This window comes from Halyomorpha halys, unplaced genomic scaffold (genome assembly GCF_000696795.3).
Source record: "Halyomorpha halys isolate HHAL.00 unplaced genomic scaffold, Hhal_1.1 Scaffold987.1, whole genome shotgun sequence".
Classification (NCBI taxonomy): Eukaryota; Metazoa; Arthropoda; class Insecta; order Hemiptera; family Pentatomidae; genus Halyomorpha; species Halyomorpha halys.
This window is the reverse complement of record NW_027108701.1, coordinates 65,697-85,492: the sequence shown is the minus strand read 5'-3', so window position 1 is coordinate 85,492 and position 19,796 is coordinate 65,697. Positions and strand designations below refer to the sequence as shown.

The 19,796-nt window shown below is 28.2% G+C and overlaps 1 protein-coding gene and 2 non-coding genes across 4 annotated transcripts in view; 1 reads left to right on the top strand and 2 right to left on the bottom strand.

Moving 5' to 3' along the window:
* LOC106687606 (heparan-alpha-glucosaminide N-acetyltransferase) overlaps positions 1-5,926 on the bottom strand; it is a 12,673-nt gene extending 6,747 nt beyond the window's left edge. Inside the window, exons 1-8 of one of the 2 annotated variants that reach the window (XM_024359731.2) lie at positions 5,758-5,926; positions 5,557-5,679; positions 5,350-5,459; positions 5,163-5,257; positions 4,949-5,094; positions 4,740-4,864; positions 871-978; positions 535-793 (exon numbers count right to left, since the gene is read on the bottom strand). In XM_024359731.2, the coding sequence (XP_024215499.1) occupies positions 535-793; positions 871-978; positions 4,740-4,864; positions 4,949-5,094; positions 5,163-5,257; positions 5,350-5,459; positions 5,557-5,679; positions 5,758-5,823 (1,032 nt within the window). In that variant the 5' untranslated portion in view covers positions 5,824-5,926. Of the gene's footprint in view, positions 1-534; positions 794-870; positions 979-4,739; positions 4,865-4,948; positions 5,095-5,162; positions 5,261-5,349; positions 5,460-5,556; positions 5,680-5,757 lie in introns of both variants that reach the window. The other variant, XM_014431589.3, reaches the window with a different exon arrangement.
* A 9,820-nt stretch (positions 5,927-15,746) lies between these two features.
* On the top strand, positions 15,747-15,908 carry LOC112210423 (U1 spliceosomal RNA). Its single transcript, XR_002945158.1, has one exon. It is a non-coding gene; the product is annotated as a U1 spliceosomal RNA (small nuclear RNA).
* A 1,030-nt stretch (positions 15,909-16,938) lies between these two features.
* Positions 16,939-17,102, bottom strand: LOC112210428 (U1 spliceosomal RNA). Its single transcript, XR_002945162.1, has one exon. It is a non-coding gene; the product is annotated as a U1 spliceosomal RNA (small nuclear RNA).
* Positions 17,103-19,796: the final 2,694 nt, after the last annotated feature.

Sequence of the window (19,796 nt, the reverse complement as noted above, 5' to 3'; positions counted from 1 at the left end):
ATATATAATTATATATTATATTAACTAATACAGATTATAAAATTAAAAATTAAATATTAAAAAAAAGTAGACAACTTGTTCACTTATTATATATTTTGTGAAGAAGAAATAAAATATAAAAATTTGTTCAAAATAGGATCAGAGATGAAACATACGTAAGTGCTGAGAGTTGGAAATAAGAAAGTTACAGAAAAATACCAGACTTAATGTTAGATTAACCATTAGATTTAATGTTATAAGTCCATATTGAAAACAAATCAGGAGTTTCTAATCAAAATTCGTTATATCCACTTTTGGAACCATATTATAGAAAAATATTATGAGATCATCTGATTTAGTCAAGTTAAATTTTTATTGAAAATGCTGATTGATAACATTTGAAAGAGGAAAGTTCAAATTTTGAAATAAAATGAATAAATTTTCGATGTAGAATTCAAATTTGCCAAAAAAGATCTTTTATTTTTCAGAAATGGATATATTAACTTTTGAAAGAAAACTCTACATATATATGAAATCTTAAAGTTAAAAACTCACCAAATCAGCTGGATGAGCACGGAGAAACAATACTTCAATGCTACCAACTATGAAATATGACAAACCCAGCCTTTGCAATACTCCAGGGAATCTTATTTTATAAATGTCATCATGGTTGACAGAATTTAACATAATACCGAGTACTATTAAAACCAAACTCCGAAGAAAAACTTTTAAAAATACTGCACTTCGTGAATTTGTATTGCGGTACAGAGCAGAAACTGATAAAAGAAGACTCATGCCCATGATAAAGGCAAACCTGTAATTTACATTAAAAAATAGTTTAAAACAAATATGGAAAATTTATAAGGGTAATATAAAAATAAAGCAGTTTACCAAGGGAAAACTATATCTGCAATTGTTAAACCATTCCAAGGAGTATGCTGAAAATATTTATACTTCCCTCCTCCATAGTTAACAAAAAGCATCAGCACTATTGTCAATCTGAAACATGAAACTAATTAACTATCCCATTAATTAAATATACAACATGAAAGCAAAATATTAAATTAAATTTTAATACAAAAATAATATGAAACCAGTTCAAGGGATTGTGAATAATGTAATTTTAGTCAGATATAAAAATGTATGTATCATTAACAATGTTCCATAAATATTCTTCATCTAATTCATCATATAAGAAAATAGGTCTACACATAGGGCCTATCTACTTTGAGTAAGCAGATGGTAATTTCTCCAGTCATAATGTCAGTTCTACCAACTTCTTCTGAGTCTAGGCCTTTTAAATAAACAATGTCTTCTCATCAATCTGTTCTGTTTTAGGAGTTCCTCAAAATGCTCTTTCCAGATAATTAGGATACTGTCTTTGAGTGGTGTCAGTTCAGAATTGCTTCATATATTCATATCCACATTTGTTTCAGAATAATCTATTCTAAAATCAGCACTGAATCCCCACAATTTAACAGTTCACCAGTGTTGTTTGTTTTCATCTTTGATAGAGAAATAACATTTAAAGAAAAAAAAATCATGCTTACATTATACAATTACATTACACACAAAATAATAAATCTAATAAGGAGTAAAGATTACTATTAAATAAAGAAAAGTGAAATCGGGATTTCTATTAAGAATGGAGAATTCTGAGCCAAAATTGGAGAATAAAAACCAACAAGAGAAGCCTACTGATTTGGGATTACTGATTTCAATAAAACTTTTCTTGATGATACTAGATTAGAAAATATTTGACACCCTTATCCGAAGGTTCTTACCAATGCACCACAGGAGCCGAGAAATTTTTTTAAAAATATATTTATATTATTGTATGCCACCTTTGCTCTGTGTATATCTAAATGATATTAAATACCAATCAATATTTTTTTTTTTTTTAGTGTAATAAGAAACAATGTTGTTGATAGTATTACATGCATAAAAACTTACAAAAATCAAAAGATACTTTCAGTAAAGTAGATCATAAAATTGTTTGTAGATCACAAATGAGTTAATAGTTATATATATGAGGGTGAAACTTTCCAACCTAACAAAAATATAAGACATTTTTTCTGAAATTTTTATTTTTTATTATTCTCCTCTACACACTTCTCCCAGCGATGCTCCTATCTCTGTAAAGATATGAGAAAGCTGTCCATATGTTGGGTGCTGCGTTTGCTCACATTAGTCCAAAAATGTGTTCGAATGAACATTTCCAATGCTCTGTTGGCACAGTAAATCAAAGTTTTAGACCCGATTAATTACTGTTGATGAAACTTGGATACACCATTATACGCCCGAAACAAAAATACATTCCAAACTGTAGACTGCAAAGGGGGAACCCGTTCCAAAAAAAAGCAAAAACTGTTTTCTCAGCTGGGAAAGTGATGACAACTGTTTTTTGGGATAGTCATGAAGTTATTTTAATTGACTATCTTCAAAAAAGAAAAACCATTACAGGAGCATACTACGCATCATTACTTGACAAGCTGAAGGCAGAACTTGTGGAAAAACGGCCACATTTTGCAGAAAAAGAAAATCCTGTTTCACTAAGACATCACACCGTCTCACACCTCAGCGGTTGCCATGGTGAAAATCCAGGAATTATGGTTTGAACTGCTTGACCATCTCCTTTACTCACCAGATCTAGCCCCAAGAGACTTCTTTTTGTTCCCTCATCTAAAAATTGTGCTCGGAGGATAGAAATTTTTGACAAATGAAAAGGCAATCACCTTCGTAAACAATTATTTTGCAAAGAAAAACACACGAGTACTTTTTGGACAGGTTACAGAGATGGGAGCATCGCTGGGAGAAGTGTGTAAAGTTACAAAGAGACTGAAAAATTTTTCTACTCAGAAACTTTTCAGACCACCCTCGTAAATGAGAAGATGATTGGGGGCGCGGTCAGTGAAGAACAGAAATAAGCAAGAAACTTATTTATTATTGGCAACGTTTTGGGCAGAATTTCAAGTCTTCATAAAGGCTAAGAACAAAAAAACAAGATAACAATCAATGAATAGAAGGATATACTGAATGATTATAAAATAACTAACATTATAAATGCATTCATAGTATTAAAAGACATGTATAGTCGAAGTATTATGAGAAGATAAAGGCTGCAAGAGAAAAGAAAAATTAAAATTAAATAAGAGGAAAGAACAAGTTTCATTTCCTTTTACACTCCTTCTCCTTCTCTATTCCATTTTTATTACTTCTTCCTTACTCAAATTATTAAGTTTAGTTCACGACATGTTACTATTGTCATATTTACTAATTACTCCTTTGGTCTTGTATCACTTTATTTCTTTCATTCTAGTATTTTAATTACATATTTCATAAGTTACACATATTTTCTTTCTATTTTTCCCCCATAACTTTAGTTTTAAATAATTATTATTAAACTAAACTAATCATATTTGTTTATTTATTTTGGATTATATAACTTTATATTTTATTTTTTTAATCCTGTTATATTACTTACATATTTAATTACCTACATACATATTTTATTTCTCACTTTTAAAAAATAATGTTGTACCTAAATTTACTAACAAGATTTTCAAATGTATTTTATTGTTTGTTCTTCCCTTTTACTCAATTTTATTATTACTATTCTCATACAGCCTTTATCTTCTTATAATACTTAGACTACACATGTGTTTGAAACTATAATGTTATACTATTTTGAAACTATAACGATAGTAGTCTTCTTATTTTCTAATCATGCAATAATTCTTCTAATTCATTAAGGTTGTTATCTTATGTTTTGTTCTTAGTTCGGATGAAGGCTTCAATTCTTATCAAAACGTTGGGACTAATAAATAAATTTTTGGATTATTTGTGCTCTACACTGACCACACTCCTAACCATCTTCTTCTCATTTATAATATTCACACAAATCAAAAATGAAATTCACATTAGAAAAAAATCCACAGCTTCTAACATTTTTTTTTTTTCAAATTCCAATATTACTATAATCGATAGAAAGCTGAATTTTCAACCCATACCAATATCATTCAAATTTTATGGATGAAAGGGGAAAAAAGTAGTTTCAAACATAAAACTTCTCACATCTCAAGCGTTTCATTTTATAACTCCGGTTCTAATTTGTTTATGTAGACACAGTTGGCACCATTCCATGCAGTTTAGATATTCACAAACCACTCAGATTGATTTGTATGATCCTTATAGATCGTTTTAAACTACTTCTTTCCTATTATACTGACATAAAATCTAAACGATATTGATATGGGTGGAAATTTATCAATTCGAACGATTGTAATATTGTTGGATTTGGGTGAAAATGTTATGAGCTATGAATTTTTGTTTTTTATTTTTTGAAAAGCTGAACATAAGTAGAAAAAAAATTTCCTCCACAAACGTAGTCTAAAAGTTTTTAATTTTTGATTTATGTGAATTTAGTTTTTAAGGGTTTCAAAAGATACTAAAACTTTCGGAGACATATTACCTTTTGGTATGGTATATTCAGGTAATTAACCATTCTAGTTGTATTACAAGAATCATAATCAGTATTACTTCTAATAATACATAAATCAAGCCGAGCAAAACATAACCATAATTTCTTAAAATTATTAAAAATATTTCTTAAAGTGAGGTAATAGAATAATTTAAGAAAATTTTTGAATTGAATGAAAATAATCTATTTTTCTAAAAATCACTTAAAGAAGTTCAAAACAGTACTACTCAAGACCAAACAAATAGTAATGATAAATTTAAAATACTATATAAAAATTTACCCTCTAAATGCATCTAAACTTTGAACTCTGGAATTTCTACTGTTTTGGGCACTGTTCCTAACACTTTCTGTTGATGATATCAAACCTGCAGGTTCAGATGAAGTTTCAGATGGTGAGCCAAAATCCTATATGAGCATTAGAAACAATCATTAAACAATTGTCCCATGTAATATGAATAACAGAATTATTAGGTATAAAATTAGCCTTACATTTTGCAATTCCCGAAAATAGCCAGTTTGAAATAAACCTCTGATATCGATATATCTAGCGAATCTTGATGAATGATATGTAGCAAATGCATTAACACTCCACAAAACTAAGATAATAAATAGGGCTAACAGCTCAATTTTTAAGGCTGAAAACAAAACAACAATCAGAAGAGTAAAAAACAAAAAAAAGTTCAACAAGATTCATTTTACTAACGAGCATAGGCATCCTCTGGAGTTACATCTTCAACGATATCAATCCCATCTGATAAAGTTACGTTGTAATGTCCATGTTGTCCAAAGTGAAATATGCTACTAAATTTAAGAAAAAGAATTAAATATAAAATTAACTCAAAGAGATAGTCAACTTGAACATTGTTTCATATAAAATTCTGACTACATACTCATTAAAAGAGAAGAAGTTTTCATTTTCTTTAACTAACTGAAGAAAAGTAGGATAAGTGCTCGAAACCACAACTGGATTACTGAGATCAGGCAACGGAATAGCATCACACTAAACAAAGTTTGAGGTTAAAATGGGGAACAAATGTACATGCTACTATACACATATATAATCAATTTGAACTAAAGATAAATATTTAATTTTAGACCTGAAAACATTCTGAAGATTGTATATAAAGTTTCAGCGGGACAGCACTATCAATTTTGATATGTAAACAGGCCTCATCATAAAGAAGAAGTTTATCCCCACAAAAACTTTGACCGTTGCCCATCTAAGAAAAAAATAAAATAAATTTATGTTTTGAATCAAAATTTCATTTATATTTATTAAAAATAAATTTAAGAATTACACGCAAGCTCCATGGGACGAATATTACAAAAAAAAGTAAATTATAGTAAATTAATTGGAAATACATCAGTTCTGTGCAATGACAAAATAAAAATTATAAAACCATGACTATTATCAAAATTTTTGTGACCTATACTATCATCTGTATACAAGATTATGTCATGGCCTTTGTTTGGTTCATTCGATGTAAATCCTGATATCGATTAAAATGACGGGGTTTAATCGAGTTATAATACAGGAATCATATCTAATCGAAATCTTAAACATTTTGGTTAGGAAATTAGTAGTTTTTTCTGTCACTCTAATTGAATTCGTTTTTATTTAACTATATTTCTTCACTCCCGAAGTTATATTATTAAATATTACTTATATAACAATTCCGCGTAAATCATTAGTCCCCCCCCGTTCACGCAAAAAGGATCTTTTAGTCTTATTAGTCAAAAAGATCTTTTAGTCCTGGATTATTACATTGTTTACATGATTACCAATTAAAATTTATTGTCCAATAGTTTAACTAATTTAATTATTACTCCAGTTATAAGTATTATTTCTTATAAGAAACTAGTGTATATTTTATTTTTAAATTATTATTGCAAGAAGATAGATTGTAGTAAAATAGTCCGGGTGGTGGTCATTAAAGGTATTAAAATAGTAGAAAAGACTGTTTATTGTTCACCAACGTTTAGCCCCCACTCTGCAGGGCTTCCATCAGGGCTGTCTTGCTTGAAAGAATATTAATCCTTTCGTGTCATCCTTATAAGAAACTAGTATATATCTTATTTATAAATATATTGGAAGAAGATAGTTGACTCTAAGAAGTAGATTGTCCGGGCGGTCAATAAAGGTACCGGAGTAGTAGAAAAAACTGTTTATTGCTAACCAACGTTTCGTCCAACTTTGCAGGTCTTCGTCTGGGCTGTCTCGCTAGAAAGAAAGATGACAACTCAGTTGATAGAATATTCTTTCAATCAAGACAGCTCTGACGAAGGCCTGCAAATTGAGGCGAAACGTTGGTTAACAATAAACATTTTTTATCTACTATTTTGATACCTTTATTGATCAGCACCGAACTATCTTCTTACTACAATTTTAAATTATTAGTTTTAGATCCGTAGTTTTTTCATACAAAATACTTCCATATATCCATAATATTTGCTTTGAGTGGCATTTTTTTTTTTTTATTGGTGGGCTGAAAATAAATTAAATTTATCAAATAATTTTTTATTGAAGGATTATTATTTGACCGTTTGTTATTACTGAAGAAAGGTGATCTTGGTTTAAAGCAAAAAGCGATTTCTAGATTTTAGATTTAAAAGATAACTAGTCAAAGGGACAGGAAAATGTTAGGTTTTTATAACATTTTATAAGGTATTTGTGAAATACTTAATACTTATAATGATGAGAAGATAGCTGATCGTAGAAAATATATATGAGGAGAAGATGGTTGGGGGTGCTGTCCGTAAATAACACAAATAAGATGAAAGAGCTTATTTAATAGTGCCAACTTTTCAGCCAGTTACAAACCTTAATCAGGGTTAAGAACAAAGAGTAATATAACAACCAATAAATACAAAATGAAAAGAGAAAATATAAACAGAATAATACAAGTAAATAATAATACAGAATGAAAATAAAAAAAATAAAGTGATGAAAGAAGTGGAAAATAAAACGTATATGTATATATAGGTATTTAAATATGTAAGTAGAATGACATGATCAAGGAATTAAAAAACTTAAAAGTTATATAATGCAAAAAACAAAACAAAGAACTATGAATATTTTCATTGAATAGTAATTAAAGGAACTTTAATTAAAAAATTAAAGTTCTGGAAAGAAAAAGACCGCACCCCAAACATCTTCCTCTCATATATTTAATACTTATATATAACTTTCAACAGTATATATAATGAAATACCTTACCTAGAGTACCTTTTCTTGGATTCTAAAAGCTTTGAGAACAATTATTGCAAATATGCTTGTATCTAAATATACGTTATAAATAAATTTACGCTATTATCTCATTAATGAAGTTATTAAAACTAAGCTTCCTAAGGTTTCGATTCTCGGAAGAGCGCAATTCAATTGGGCCCTTTTCCGGGGAATTCCTTTGACCTTTGGGTAGGTTGTGCTTGGGGTTTTTCGCGCCTCCCTCATTGCTGTAAGTTTCATGAGTGTAGTTGTGCTAATAATCGTGGATTGTGTCCTTATGCCGGGTATAGTTTTAAACATAGGAATTAATTGAGATGGGGAAGCTGCTGAAGTAAGTATTAAAAACTTTTTACCATGCCTTTGTTTGTTATAAAGGGACATTGTTAGACAACTGAATAACTCATCAAGAATTTGATTGCATTACTAATTATTAGTCATACCATCATACATTTCTTATTCTTTATTTATTATATCATTGATATCATTAATGAACAGAGTTGTATATTAATTATACTAGTGTTGCTCAGGCCATCATTTATATTAAGATAATTATTTTATTTCATGAAAGATCTGTTATTTCATGAAATTTATAATACTGTTACATAAAAATTGGAAGTTCCTCTTTAATCAGTTTAGTTATAGTTTATCAAACAATGTCCTGTATGTAACAAATTATTTTTTTTTCTGACCTGGACCATTTTGATTTAACATAAGGTCAACCATCTAAATATCCATTTTTTTTTTTTTTACTACCATATCTGTTATAATTACAACTGTTATATCTCATATTACTTCTATGTTTTATTTCTTTGTTAATTTTCATTCTGTTAGTCTCGTTATTGGAGGGTATTTATTTTATAACTAAGGGAGACTATCATAGTATTACTATTATTTAAGTTTTTTCTATTTTATCATTTCTGGAAATTGACTTTTGTGACTTCTGTTGGTGATAAATTCAAGAATCGAGGTAATACCTTATTAACTTGGAATAGCTAGTGTGTTTTCAGCTATGCTGGGTAGTTAGATTGTAATTAAATTAAATTTATACAAATATTACAATTTTAAATGTAAAGTAGTTAAAGTTGAAAGTTATTTTAATTTTATATCCTTAATTAAAGATTTTTAAAGCTTTCAATGAATGACTGACTGGCAGATCATATGGCTTTTATAGAAGCCTGAAAAATGGTGGTTTCCTCTGTATGCTTCAAGTAACTCAGATTACTTACTAGTATGTCATTCGTGTATTTGGTTCACTATTCTTCTCAACTGCCTTTAGTGGTTTTTTCTTCTGTAATAAAAGTAGTAGACCTGTGAAGGTTCTGTTTTAGATCTAAGCTACACCCCAAGGGTCTAAATTAACTCTTGAGTTTAGTAACAGTTCAGTATGGTATCAGATGAAAGGTAAAAGTAATAAAGTAACATTTTTGTGAAGATATTTTTTTTTTCAATATTGAAGTATAGATTTAATTCAGGAACAGGTAGATAGAAAAACAAACATATATTCAAAAAAATATTACTTGATCACTGCTACCTCTATTCTGAAGGTATGATTGAAGGTCACTAGTAACATTAAGAAAAAATTCACCATTTCTATACTGATTCAAGAAAATTTGAATTTCATAGTTTGTCTCCATTTAATGTTACTTTGGTGTTTACTAAATACCATATTCATACAAATAAAAGTTGAACCCCAAGTTTTAAATTTAGAGGACATGTTCCAGAAAGTAAACATCTTTTTCAAAAAATTATCAATTAATCTCTCAGATGAGTTGTGCCCAAATGTCGAAGAATTTGCAGTGATCTGTTTAAGAGTTATACAAAAAATTAAATTAGTAGAAATTTCATCTAGTCAAACATCTTCAGAGTTAGATTAATTGGAAGCTCTGCCACATTGCAGAGCTTCATCAGGGCAGGTGTTTATTTATTCATATTAGAAGATAGTTGACCAAATGAAGTAGATTGGAGGAAGATAGCCCTCACGAAGTTCTGAAAAGTGGGATGAAACATTGGTTAACAATAAATAGTTTTTTGTTACTATTTTGTTACCTTTATTGACCGCCTCCCGAACTATCTTCCTCCAATCTACTTCATATGGTCAAATATCTTCTTCCAATATATCATTGCAGCTTTGAATAAACAGTTCCACCTTAAAAAACAAGATTGTGGAAGCAATAAGAATAATGTGCATGTTCAGCCAGCATCATTCTATAGAAACTCTGAAGCATATATTGAATAATTAATCTAACTCTGAAGATGTTTGACTAGATGAAATTTCTACTAATTTAATTTTTTGTATAACTCTTAAACAGATCACCGCAAATTCTTCGACATTTGGGCAAAACTCATCTGAGAGATTAATTGATAATTTTTTTAAAAAGAAGTTTACTTTCTGGAACATGTCCTCTTAAAATAAATTTACAATATAAATGATATTTATTATCATAATATTTTTTTCAATGTCTTATCTGGTGTCAAGGGCAGGTTTTATTGGGGTTATAAGTCTTAGAATGAGCCATATATGTGCTATTCTATTCAGATGCCCCATTCAATGTCATCCAAATGGAGCAATTGTAGATGACCACCCCTCATTTCCTTCTACAAGTGTAAAATAGAAATGATTTAATAGAAAACTAATTTCTAACTGCAATATTTATTAAACATTTTTACTATTGTCAGAATTCTGATAGAGAGGGAATAAAATTTAATGAAAAATTTTGTTCAAAGTGGGGCCATTAATGGTATTATAGTTAAGGAAAAGTTTATTTGTTTAATGAGAGTTGAGAAAGAAAATGAAGGTAATATTTATTCAAAATGGAAAGAATATTGGTTAGTTAATCATCAATTAATTCAATCAGTTAAGCAATTGACGAATTAGGTAAATTTAGACAGAAATTAAAAGATATTTACTCATTTTAACGCATCGTAATAATTTATGATGTTATGACATTAATTATCTATGTAGTATCAAATTTAAGCACGGTTTCTTTTTTGTATATAAGTACATTCAATTTGAAAACTTATTTCTTATTTGTAATTTAATCTTTATCCCTCTTTCCATATATTTTTCCTACAAATAATTTAAAACTTGGGGTTCAACTTTTATTTGTATGAATATGGTATTTAGTAAACACCAAAGTAACATTAAATGCAGACAAGCTAGAAATTCAAATTTTCTTGAATCAGTATAGAAATGGTGAATTTTTTCTTAATGTTACTAGTGACCTTCAATCATACCTTCAGAATAGAGGTAGCAGTGATCAAGTAATATTTTTTTGAATATATGTTTGTTTTTCTATTTACCTGTTCCTGAATTAAATCTATACTTCAGTATTGAAAAAAAAATATCTTCACAAAAATGTTACTTTATTACTTTTACCTTTCATCTGATACCATACTGAACTGTTACTAAACTCAAGAGTCAATTTAGACCCTTGGGGTGTAACTTAGATCTAAAACAGAACCTTCACAGGTCTACTACTTTTATTACAGAAGAAAAAACCACTAAAGGCAGTTGAGAAGAATAGTGAACCAAATACACGAATGACATACCAGTAAGTAATCTGAGTTACTTGAAGCATACAGAGGAAACCACCATTTTTCAGGCTTCTATAAAAGCCATATGATCTGCCATTCTTAGTCATGACAAAAAACTAAACAAATTAAGCCAGTCAGTCATTCATTGAAAGCTTTAAAAATCTTTAATTAAGGATATAAAATTAAAATAACTTTCAGCTTTAACTACTGTACATTTAAAATTGTAATATTTTTATAAATTTAATTTAATTACAATCTAACTACCCAGCATAGCTGAAAACACACTAGCTCATTCTAAGTTATTAAGGTATTACCTCGATCCTTCAATTTATCACCAACAGAAGTCACAAAAGTCAATTTCCAGAAATGATAAAATAGAAAAAACTTAAATAATTACTTGAAATAAACTTAAATAAATACTTGAAAACAATGCATTGACTGCCAACCGGACTATTTTCCTCTAGTATCCTCCAATCTGCAATGATATAGTTATTAAAACGGAATTTTTGAGGCTTTGAGCCATCTCTGGATAAGGTAATATGCTTAAGTAGATCTGATGTATGGATGGTCAAAATATTAAGCTGAAGAGCCTCTATTATTTACAACAAAAGTATTTCTTGGAATATTTAAGAAACAGGACTTTAATCCAGTATTAATAAAAGATTAACTTGAAAAGAAGATAAATATCTCATAGAAGGTTTAAGAATCTCCTAGTCTTAACACATTTAGTCTAAAATATGTGTTATTCAGAATGTACTAAATCTTGTCTGTCAACTTCTCGTTCTTCTTGGTGTATTCGCATAATTTTGATTTTAGAAGTGAGTAAATAAAAAAAATATTAGCTCAAGGATAATGATAACATAAAAATAAATTCAACCTTCATCTAGTTTGATTAGCTAACTATTATAATATCTTTTCTTTGGGTGTAGATTTGGATTACTCATAGTTTAATATTTATCGATCTTATATTTCTTTTATATAATTCATCCTTCCCATTGAACTTTCAAAAAATCAATTTTAAAAAATGGAAAAAACTTAAACATGAAACATACATATAATTAGAAATAAGTAAATAGAAAATATTTACTTATTTCTTCCAGTAGTGATTAAATTTTCATATAAACTTAGTATTCTTTTCTACTTAACTAAAAATAATTTAATGTGAGTTATAAAGTACAGAATAACTTAGTATTTTTAATTAATTTATTTACTTTATAAAAATAAATAAATAGCTGTTAAGTATTGCTGAGTGTTAGGGTATGTTTTGTGTATATCAAATACTTCACCCTTAATTTTAGTACCCTTAATCAGTTCGTCATATGTTAATATTAAAGCATGTAGTTTTTCTTTTGGAGCATATCACAGTGTTTTATATTTAAAAAAATAATGTTCTACTGAAGTATTATTAAATAATAAAAGTGTATTACTCTAGTAAATTAATTTAACTAACTGCAAATTAATTTGTATATCAAAAATAATACATATTTTAGTGTTATAGTAATAATAATAGGTGCTGATGAAGTAATTTTCTTTTCATTATGTACTAAATTGATACTTACCTAATTTTGATTAACCTTTCATCTTCTATCCTGTAGTGTGGAAGTTGCTTTCTATAAATTAAGTCATTATATAGCTTAGCTAATGATCAGTTTCTACAATCAATTATTCTCCAATCTATTGTTTATTTTTTTGTCTTAAACTTTTAAAAAAAAATTTCATTAGCCATAGAAAGTGTTTAAGGTCAATACCTGTTAATTCAGCTTTTATCATTATTTTCCATATTCTGATATAATCATGTAAGTCCCTCTTCATTTGACCCATCCCAGCAAAGTGAAATATTTAAGTCGTGTTAAGCAATACTTATTAATTTTCATTTAGGAAAACCTCTATACAACAAGCGTTAATCTAATTTGATGTAATTAATAAGGAATCTTTTATTTAGTAAACTTAAAATATGTGCTATATTTTTTGCCTCCAATGTTCCAAATTATCTATAATGCAATATTCAATAATCTTTCAACCATAGTATTACTTATTGGGTCGTTATGTTTCTGACACTTAGCTCATTTTCTGGTCAAAAGTTTGGTCTAAATCTCAGTTCATTATCATCAAATAAGGTTGATTACATTCCTCAATTTGAAAGAGTTTTATATTTTAATAAGTTGATGGCCTATCTCAAGGACTGATTTAATTATCAAGAAAAAATGCTTAGCACAATACTTATTTATTAATTTATTTCACATCGTTTTAGTAAAAAGCATGGGAAACAGATTGCATAATAAATACTTGAAAAACATAATTAAATACAATGGTACTAGTAACCAGTATATCTTTAGGTTATTATTTATTATCAACCCCATGAAATACAAAATAACAAGTCTAATAAAATTAGTATAGTAAATATTCTTTCATGGATTTGTTGTCATGATGGTTGTGCATACTGTATACATCCGATCTTTTTTTTTACATGTAGAGATGGACATTCATATTTAGAGTATCGACAGTAGCCGTTCATTATTGATCTTTGTTTAATTTTTGTCTTTTCTTCTAATCTCTCAATTTATTAAATCTTAAAATTAATAGTAACAGTCATCTAGTAGACATTGTACAAGATGAAATGAAGATCAAGAATCATAACAAATTTTTACATTATTCATGAACTTGGCCTTTACTTCATGTCAATTTGTACAGTGTCTTTTAAAATATTTTCTTTTTAAAGTTATACCAGAATCCCCATTTTATTGCTATCCATCATACACATGTTTTAAAATTTAAACAAAATTTGACAATTGTGTGATACTGAAAATTGAAATAATTAAGTCCTTGCTACAGTACAGGAATAAATGAAATATTTTAACACAATTTTTTTTCCTAGTAAAATTTCATGTTTACTATAGTTGATAATATTGTTTTTGGAAGTATCCAATTTTCAGTGCGATATGAATGTTTTGAACACTTTGCAAACAATCATTATGAGGCACCAATTATTTGCTAGTGCTAAGGATCTATATTATTTTGTATCTTTATAGAGAATTTTATTTATTTCAAATTTAGTCATGCTTATAGTTAAGGGGATCATCTTACAGTATTTGATTATACCAAAAAGTGTTATATCTTGATAGTTGGCCTATTTTGTTTATCCATATTTTGTCTGAGATGAAATTATAATGATTAAATGCCAACTCTTGATACTACCAAATGAATAGCAAATATTCGATTGTGTCACTATCCAATCAACAATTATAAGCTTTGCATAGAGTTATTACTAGCTGCAAATGAGTTTTAAGTTAGTGTATGCTCACTTTTTTTAAAACTACTCGTTTATGTAAAGTAATTAATACTTTTTCCTTAATTGAATAACAATTACAATCAATTTTTTTTTGTTTTGTTTGTAAATTAATCCTTATGGAATCTCCAAACCTTCCATGCTCAGTGGTGGTTGTCTCTCTTCAATGCTGAATTTATTAATTTAATTTTTTTTTCGCAATATTTAAACATGATAAAAGTTTTAACTCCAATTTTCAACAAACTGTTTACAGTATCATTAACCTGGAAGAAAATGACTATTGAATATTAAAGAAATTTCAATTATTTTATTTTCCTGCAGTAATAATACAATTTTATTTACATTCCCTTGCTCTTGATTATTTTTTAATCATATTGATTATTAAAAGTAGTATTTTGGTGACATTATTTATATATTTTATCAATATATAATAAAAGCTATGGATTTATGTGAGCCATTACACAATTTTACACTAATGTTTTTATCAAACTGAGGTATCACTAACCAGAAATGATAAATTTGTTAAAATGTTATTTATTTGTATTATGATTATTCACCACCTTGGTTATAATAATAAAATAATGATTATATAGTAAAAGACTGGATAGTAAAAGGTAATGTTTTGTTTTACCACTTAGGCAAAATTTCTTATTTTCATTAGAGAAATATACAAAATTTGACAAAATACCAATGTAAAAGTATTCTTTTTATTTTTTAAAATAAACTACTGTCAGTTAAAATATACCAGGAAGAAAAAAATAAATTACAGTGTTCAATTGTGTTTGGAGTGTATTGAAAGTCACATAGTTCTTATTTTTGAATCATATTATTGGAAATATTTTGGGTGCCCATTTATTTTTGTATTATATCGGTATATCATAAAAGTTATTACAGGTTTAAATGAGTATCGATGAATTTCTAGTTAATTTTTGAGAAAGTAGAGAGAGCATTAACCTTCTTTGTTAGCGAGTGCAGCGCTGCCTGGTAATCTAATTACGAAACCGGTAGAGGTTCACGTGAATGTAGAAATCGTAGTTTGTCGTATTTTCTTCCGTTTTCATGAGAATCATCAACGTAAACTTTAGATGAGTATGTTATATTTCTTTGTTTATTTTTCGTCAGCATAAGACATATTTCCTTTTGGAAATATTCCGATGTTGACACGTAAGTGATTCGGCCGGTTTCTCAGAATCGTTTCTAATCCTGACGTCATGATTATCCGACTCAGGAGGACCTAAAGCATACTTACCTGGCGTGGGGGTTACCGTGATCATGAAGGCGGTTCCCCCAGGGTGAGGCTCTTTCATTGCACTTCGATTGGGCTGACCCCTGCGAATACCCCAAATGTGGGTATCTCGGGCGCGTAATTTTTGTTAGTCGGGACTGCGTTCGCGCTGTCCCGGATAATTATCTATCATACACTATAATATCTTATGTAGACTATATGTATAAAATATTTACAACCTGTGCACTTAGTAACAGGCTGTCTTATTTATTTCCCCACTCAACAATCCTCTCGATAACGGGGTTTGTTTATTGTTAAAGTGGTGTAAGTCCAGTCTTAAGACATCTAAAAAATAAAGAGAAAGACTTTTTCATTCATGAATGAACGATGATAAACAAATATCGTATCCATTGCAATTTTAGCTATTAGTTTCTACTTACTATAGCTAATTGTTTTGATTTACTCTTTTATTGCTGGAGGGCGTAAAAGCATTAAGGACATTTTTTTAAAGGTATCTCAGGGTCTTTAAAACTAAGTAAGAAATTATTATTTCAACGAGAAATCGATTAAATATTTATTAACATTAATTATTTTTTTAACTGTATTTTTTTCTCACACAGGGAAGTTTTGTGTATTTACTTTCATTTTACGCTATTGAAATCAAGGAACCAATTTTGATCTGCGTTTGTCGGACTGTGGTCAAATTTTGACTAATGAATAGGAGGCTACTTTTTTCATTTTTTTACAATATGGTTGAGGAACGTGTTTGAAAATTAATTTTTTATTAGGGGATGTTAAGTATAGATAAATTGAATATAGATATATTCAAAAATAATGAAGTGTACTGTACAGACTAAATTTTTAAATGTTTAACTATTTATATTAAGGATATTGATAATTTAATTTTGAAACTTTATCAAAAACGTATAACATACAATACATGTTGTCCAATTACCTTCGATTTAAATTATTTTTATGATGAGACCAAAAGAAAAGATATAACGTGAATATATATAAATAAGGTGACAGATAATAAAAGTCCATAGAAATAATACCACATAACCTTCATTAATTTAATTACCCCGACGTATAATTCAGTGTATAATAACCTTCCAATATTCATAATAGCTGTCGGAATTCCCATCATTCAAACCGATAAATAAACCCCGAATGAATCCTACATTTCCTGTTATTTAGAATTCCATTACAGGGGAACAGCGCGAACGCAGTCCCCGACTAACAAAAATTGCGCGTTCGAGATACCCACATTTGGGGTATTCGCAGGGGTCAGCCCGACCGAAGTGCAATGGAAGAGCCTCGCCCAGGGGGAACCGCCTTCCTGATCACGGTAGCCCCAACGCCAAGTAAGTATGATTTCGGACTCGAGTACTGCCCTAGTTGCACGAAGACGTGAAACGGTGATTGCGAGAAGCAAGTTTAATCCAGGTCGCATTATGGTCTTCCGATCGGCCGATATTCGACAACTTCAAAATATATCAGTAGAAAATGATTATAAGTTATTTGTATTGATTAAGGTCATCTGAAAAAAAAATTGCAGCTCATAATTGTCAGAATAATAGTTGTGTGGGTATTGTAACTTCATGGCAGGTTGCGCCGCAGTCGCTCCTAGTGGTCTAAGTCTAAGTTAACATAACGGAATATCTTCTTTATTAGCTTAGATTGCTGTGTTTTTTTGAATTGTTTATTAATATTTTTTATATTATAACCATATTGATTTGTATTGTTGAAATGACTACATTTCATCATTATTTAATTAATAACCATATATTTTGATGTTGTCTCGTAATTTGCTAGAAAACAATTTATAACTTATTCTAATAAATAGTCTCTTTCTACAATTGATATTGATAAATTTTGTTAAAAGTTATTTGTTTTGTTTTTGAAGGGTATTATCTAATGCTTGAATGCTCTCATCTGTTTAGATGTTATCATACACACATACTTTATTATATATATTTTTTACTCTCTTGACCGACATTACATACTTTCTATACAATGAAATTCATTGTATAACTGTTTTTAGTTGTTAATAACTGCCAACTGTTCTGTTTACTTCTTGTGTCTGTAGATTACTTTTCTATTCTTTGACCGAAACTTTAAAAGAATTCATAAATAAAGCTTTAATTTAGTATATTTTTATATTGCTTAGCTTTAGAATTACTTTACTGGTTATTATAAAATGGTTATGTCTTATAATTTGCATATTCCTATTTATCAATGGAGTACAAAAACACATACACATGTATATAATAATTTTTCATTATGAACCATCCTCATTTATTAAAATCACTTCACCATCAAATGATAGTTTCTATGACATCATATTAAAACATAAAAAATAATAACGATCTATTTTTTTTCTATTATTAAAATAAAATAAAACAGTGATATATACACGGTTGAATTAAATAATATATATTTTTGTAATTAATTTAATATACCTAAAGGAAATCTTCAGCTGAAAAATTCTCTTTATAAATATGGAGATCAGTAAGAGATAAAGTGTATAAATAGATTTTTAAAAGTATATAGGAAAAGAACACAATAGTGAAATTAATTATTTAAAATAATCTAATTTGCAATATTTATGTCAAAAATTAAAAAAAGTCTATCAATGACTTGTTAGTGTATAGACAAGTAATATTTTATAGATAGAATGTCTAGAATTTATTATATATTGATGGTTGACTTTACGATAAATCAAGATGACTCATATGCCATTTAGAAACTAATATGTGTTAACTATATTTTCTTTATATAATATACCTGGTGATAAATAGTTGACTCTATATTTTGTTAGGTTTTTGTAACTACCACCTGTAGCATCTCCTTGGTTGATTTTTTATATATTCATTTCTATATTTTTGGATTATTTATTTATGTTTTTTCACTTCACTTTTTATATAAGCATTATGGTTTGAGGTTTAGCCTTTGTCCATCAAATACAGTATAATTATAAATTAAGTATAAATGTACCCAAGAGGTATCGTTAACGCTATACCAAAATTGTTATTAATAAATGCCATGTACTCATAAAAATTACTGTTTGTTCTTTTACGTGTCTTTGTTTTGTATTATATGTTCATTTAATATTCTATTTTGAATTTTTGATTGTAATGGTTAATAATAATGTCTTGAATTTCAGTGTTACTACAATATTGGATGCAGGTATGCTTACAATTGTGTGCGAGAGTAATTCAGATTAGGATTTGATTATGGAGATGGCCCTTGTAAGGCTGTAGCATCACAAGGTAGGCAGGTAGTGAATGCAATTATTACAATTTTAAAATTGAATTTTATTTAATAAATTCTTGTATCAAGTTTTGGGAATAGGAATGAATGAATAAGCAATGTTTTTGTATTTATTGTGCTTAGTTTTGACATAAAAAGTATAATTATATTATTCATATTAAAATGAATGAATAGTGAATTATCACTGTTTGGAAATTAGTGTTAATACCTTATATTTGAAATGGGAAACTTTGATTAAACTCCCTTTCAAATAATCCTTGACATATATTTTAGTTATACATAGCCTATTTCCTGAATAAACATGCTCAGATGGTTAGGAAATTCAACTATCCTTGGCTCATCCTAATATATTTAATACCGGAATAATATAAATATCATAGAAGCCTAATTAGGTAGATAAACATTTACAAGTATTTAAAAAATAAATTAACTAAGCCTCATGTTTCCTCACTAACGAAATAAAATTGTTAACTGTTCTCACTGGACCTGATTCTTGGAACAGAAAAGGTGCTCCAGTGTCTTATTGATTACAAATAATCTAATATATAAAAAAAAAAATATTTGATTTAATTAAAAATAAAGAACACATTTTCATTCTAGTCAAATTGATTAAATTATATGTTTTCATATATATACTGCTCTTGGAAATTTTTCTAAAAAATATTAATTTTTTTTCCCTTTTTCCCCACTGTTTTGTACTTGGTTATTTTTTCTCTGGGTTTTTATATCAATAATATATTAATCAATATTATATATAAAATTTATTATTCAAATTGGATTAAGAAATTATAAA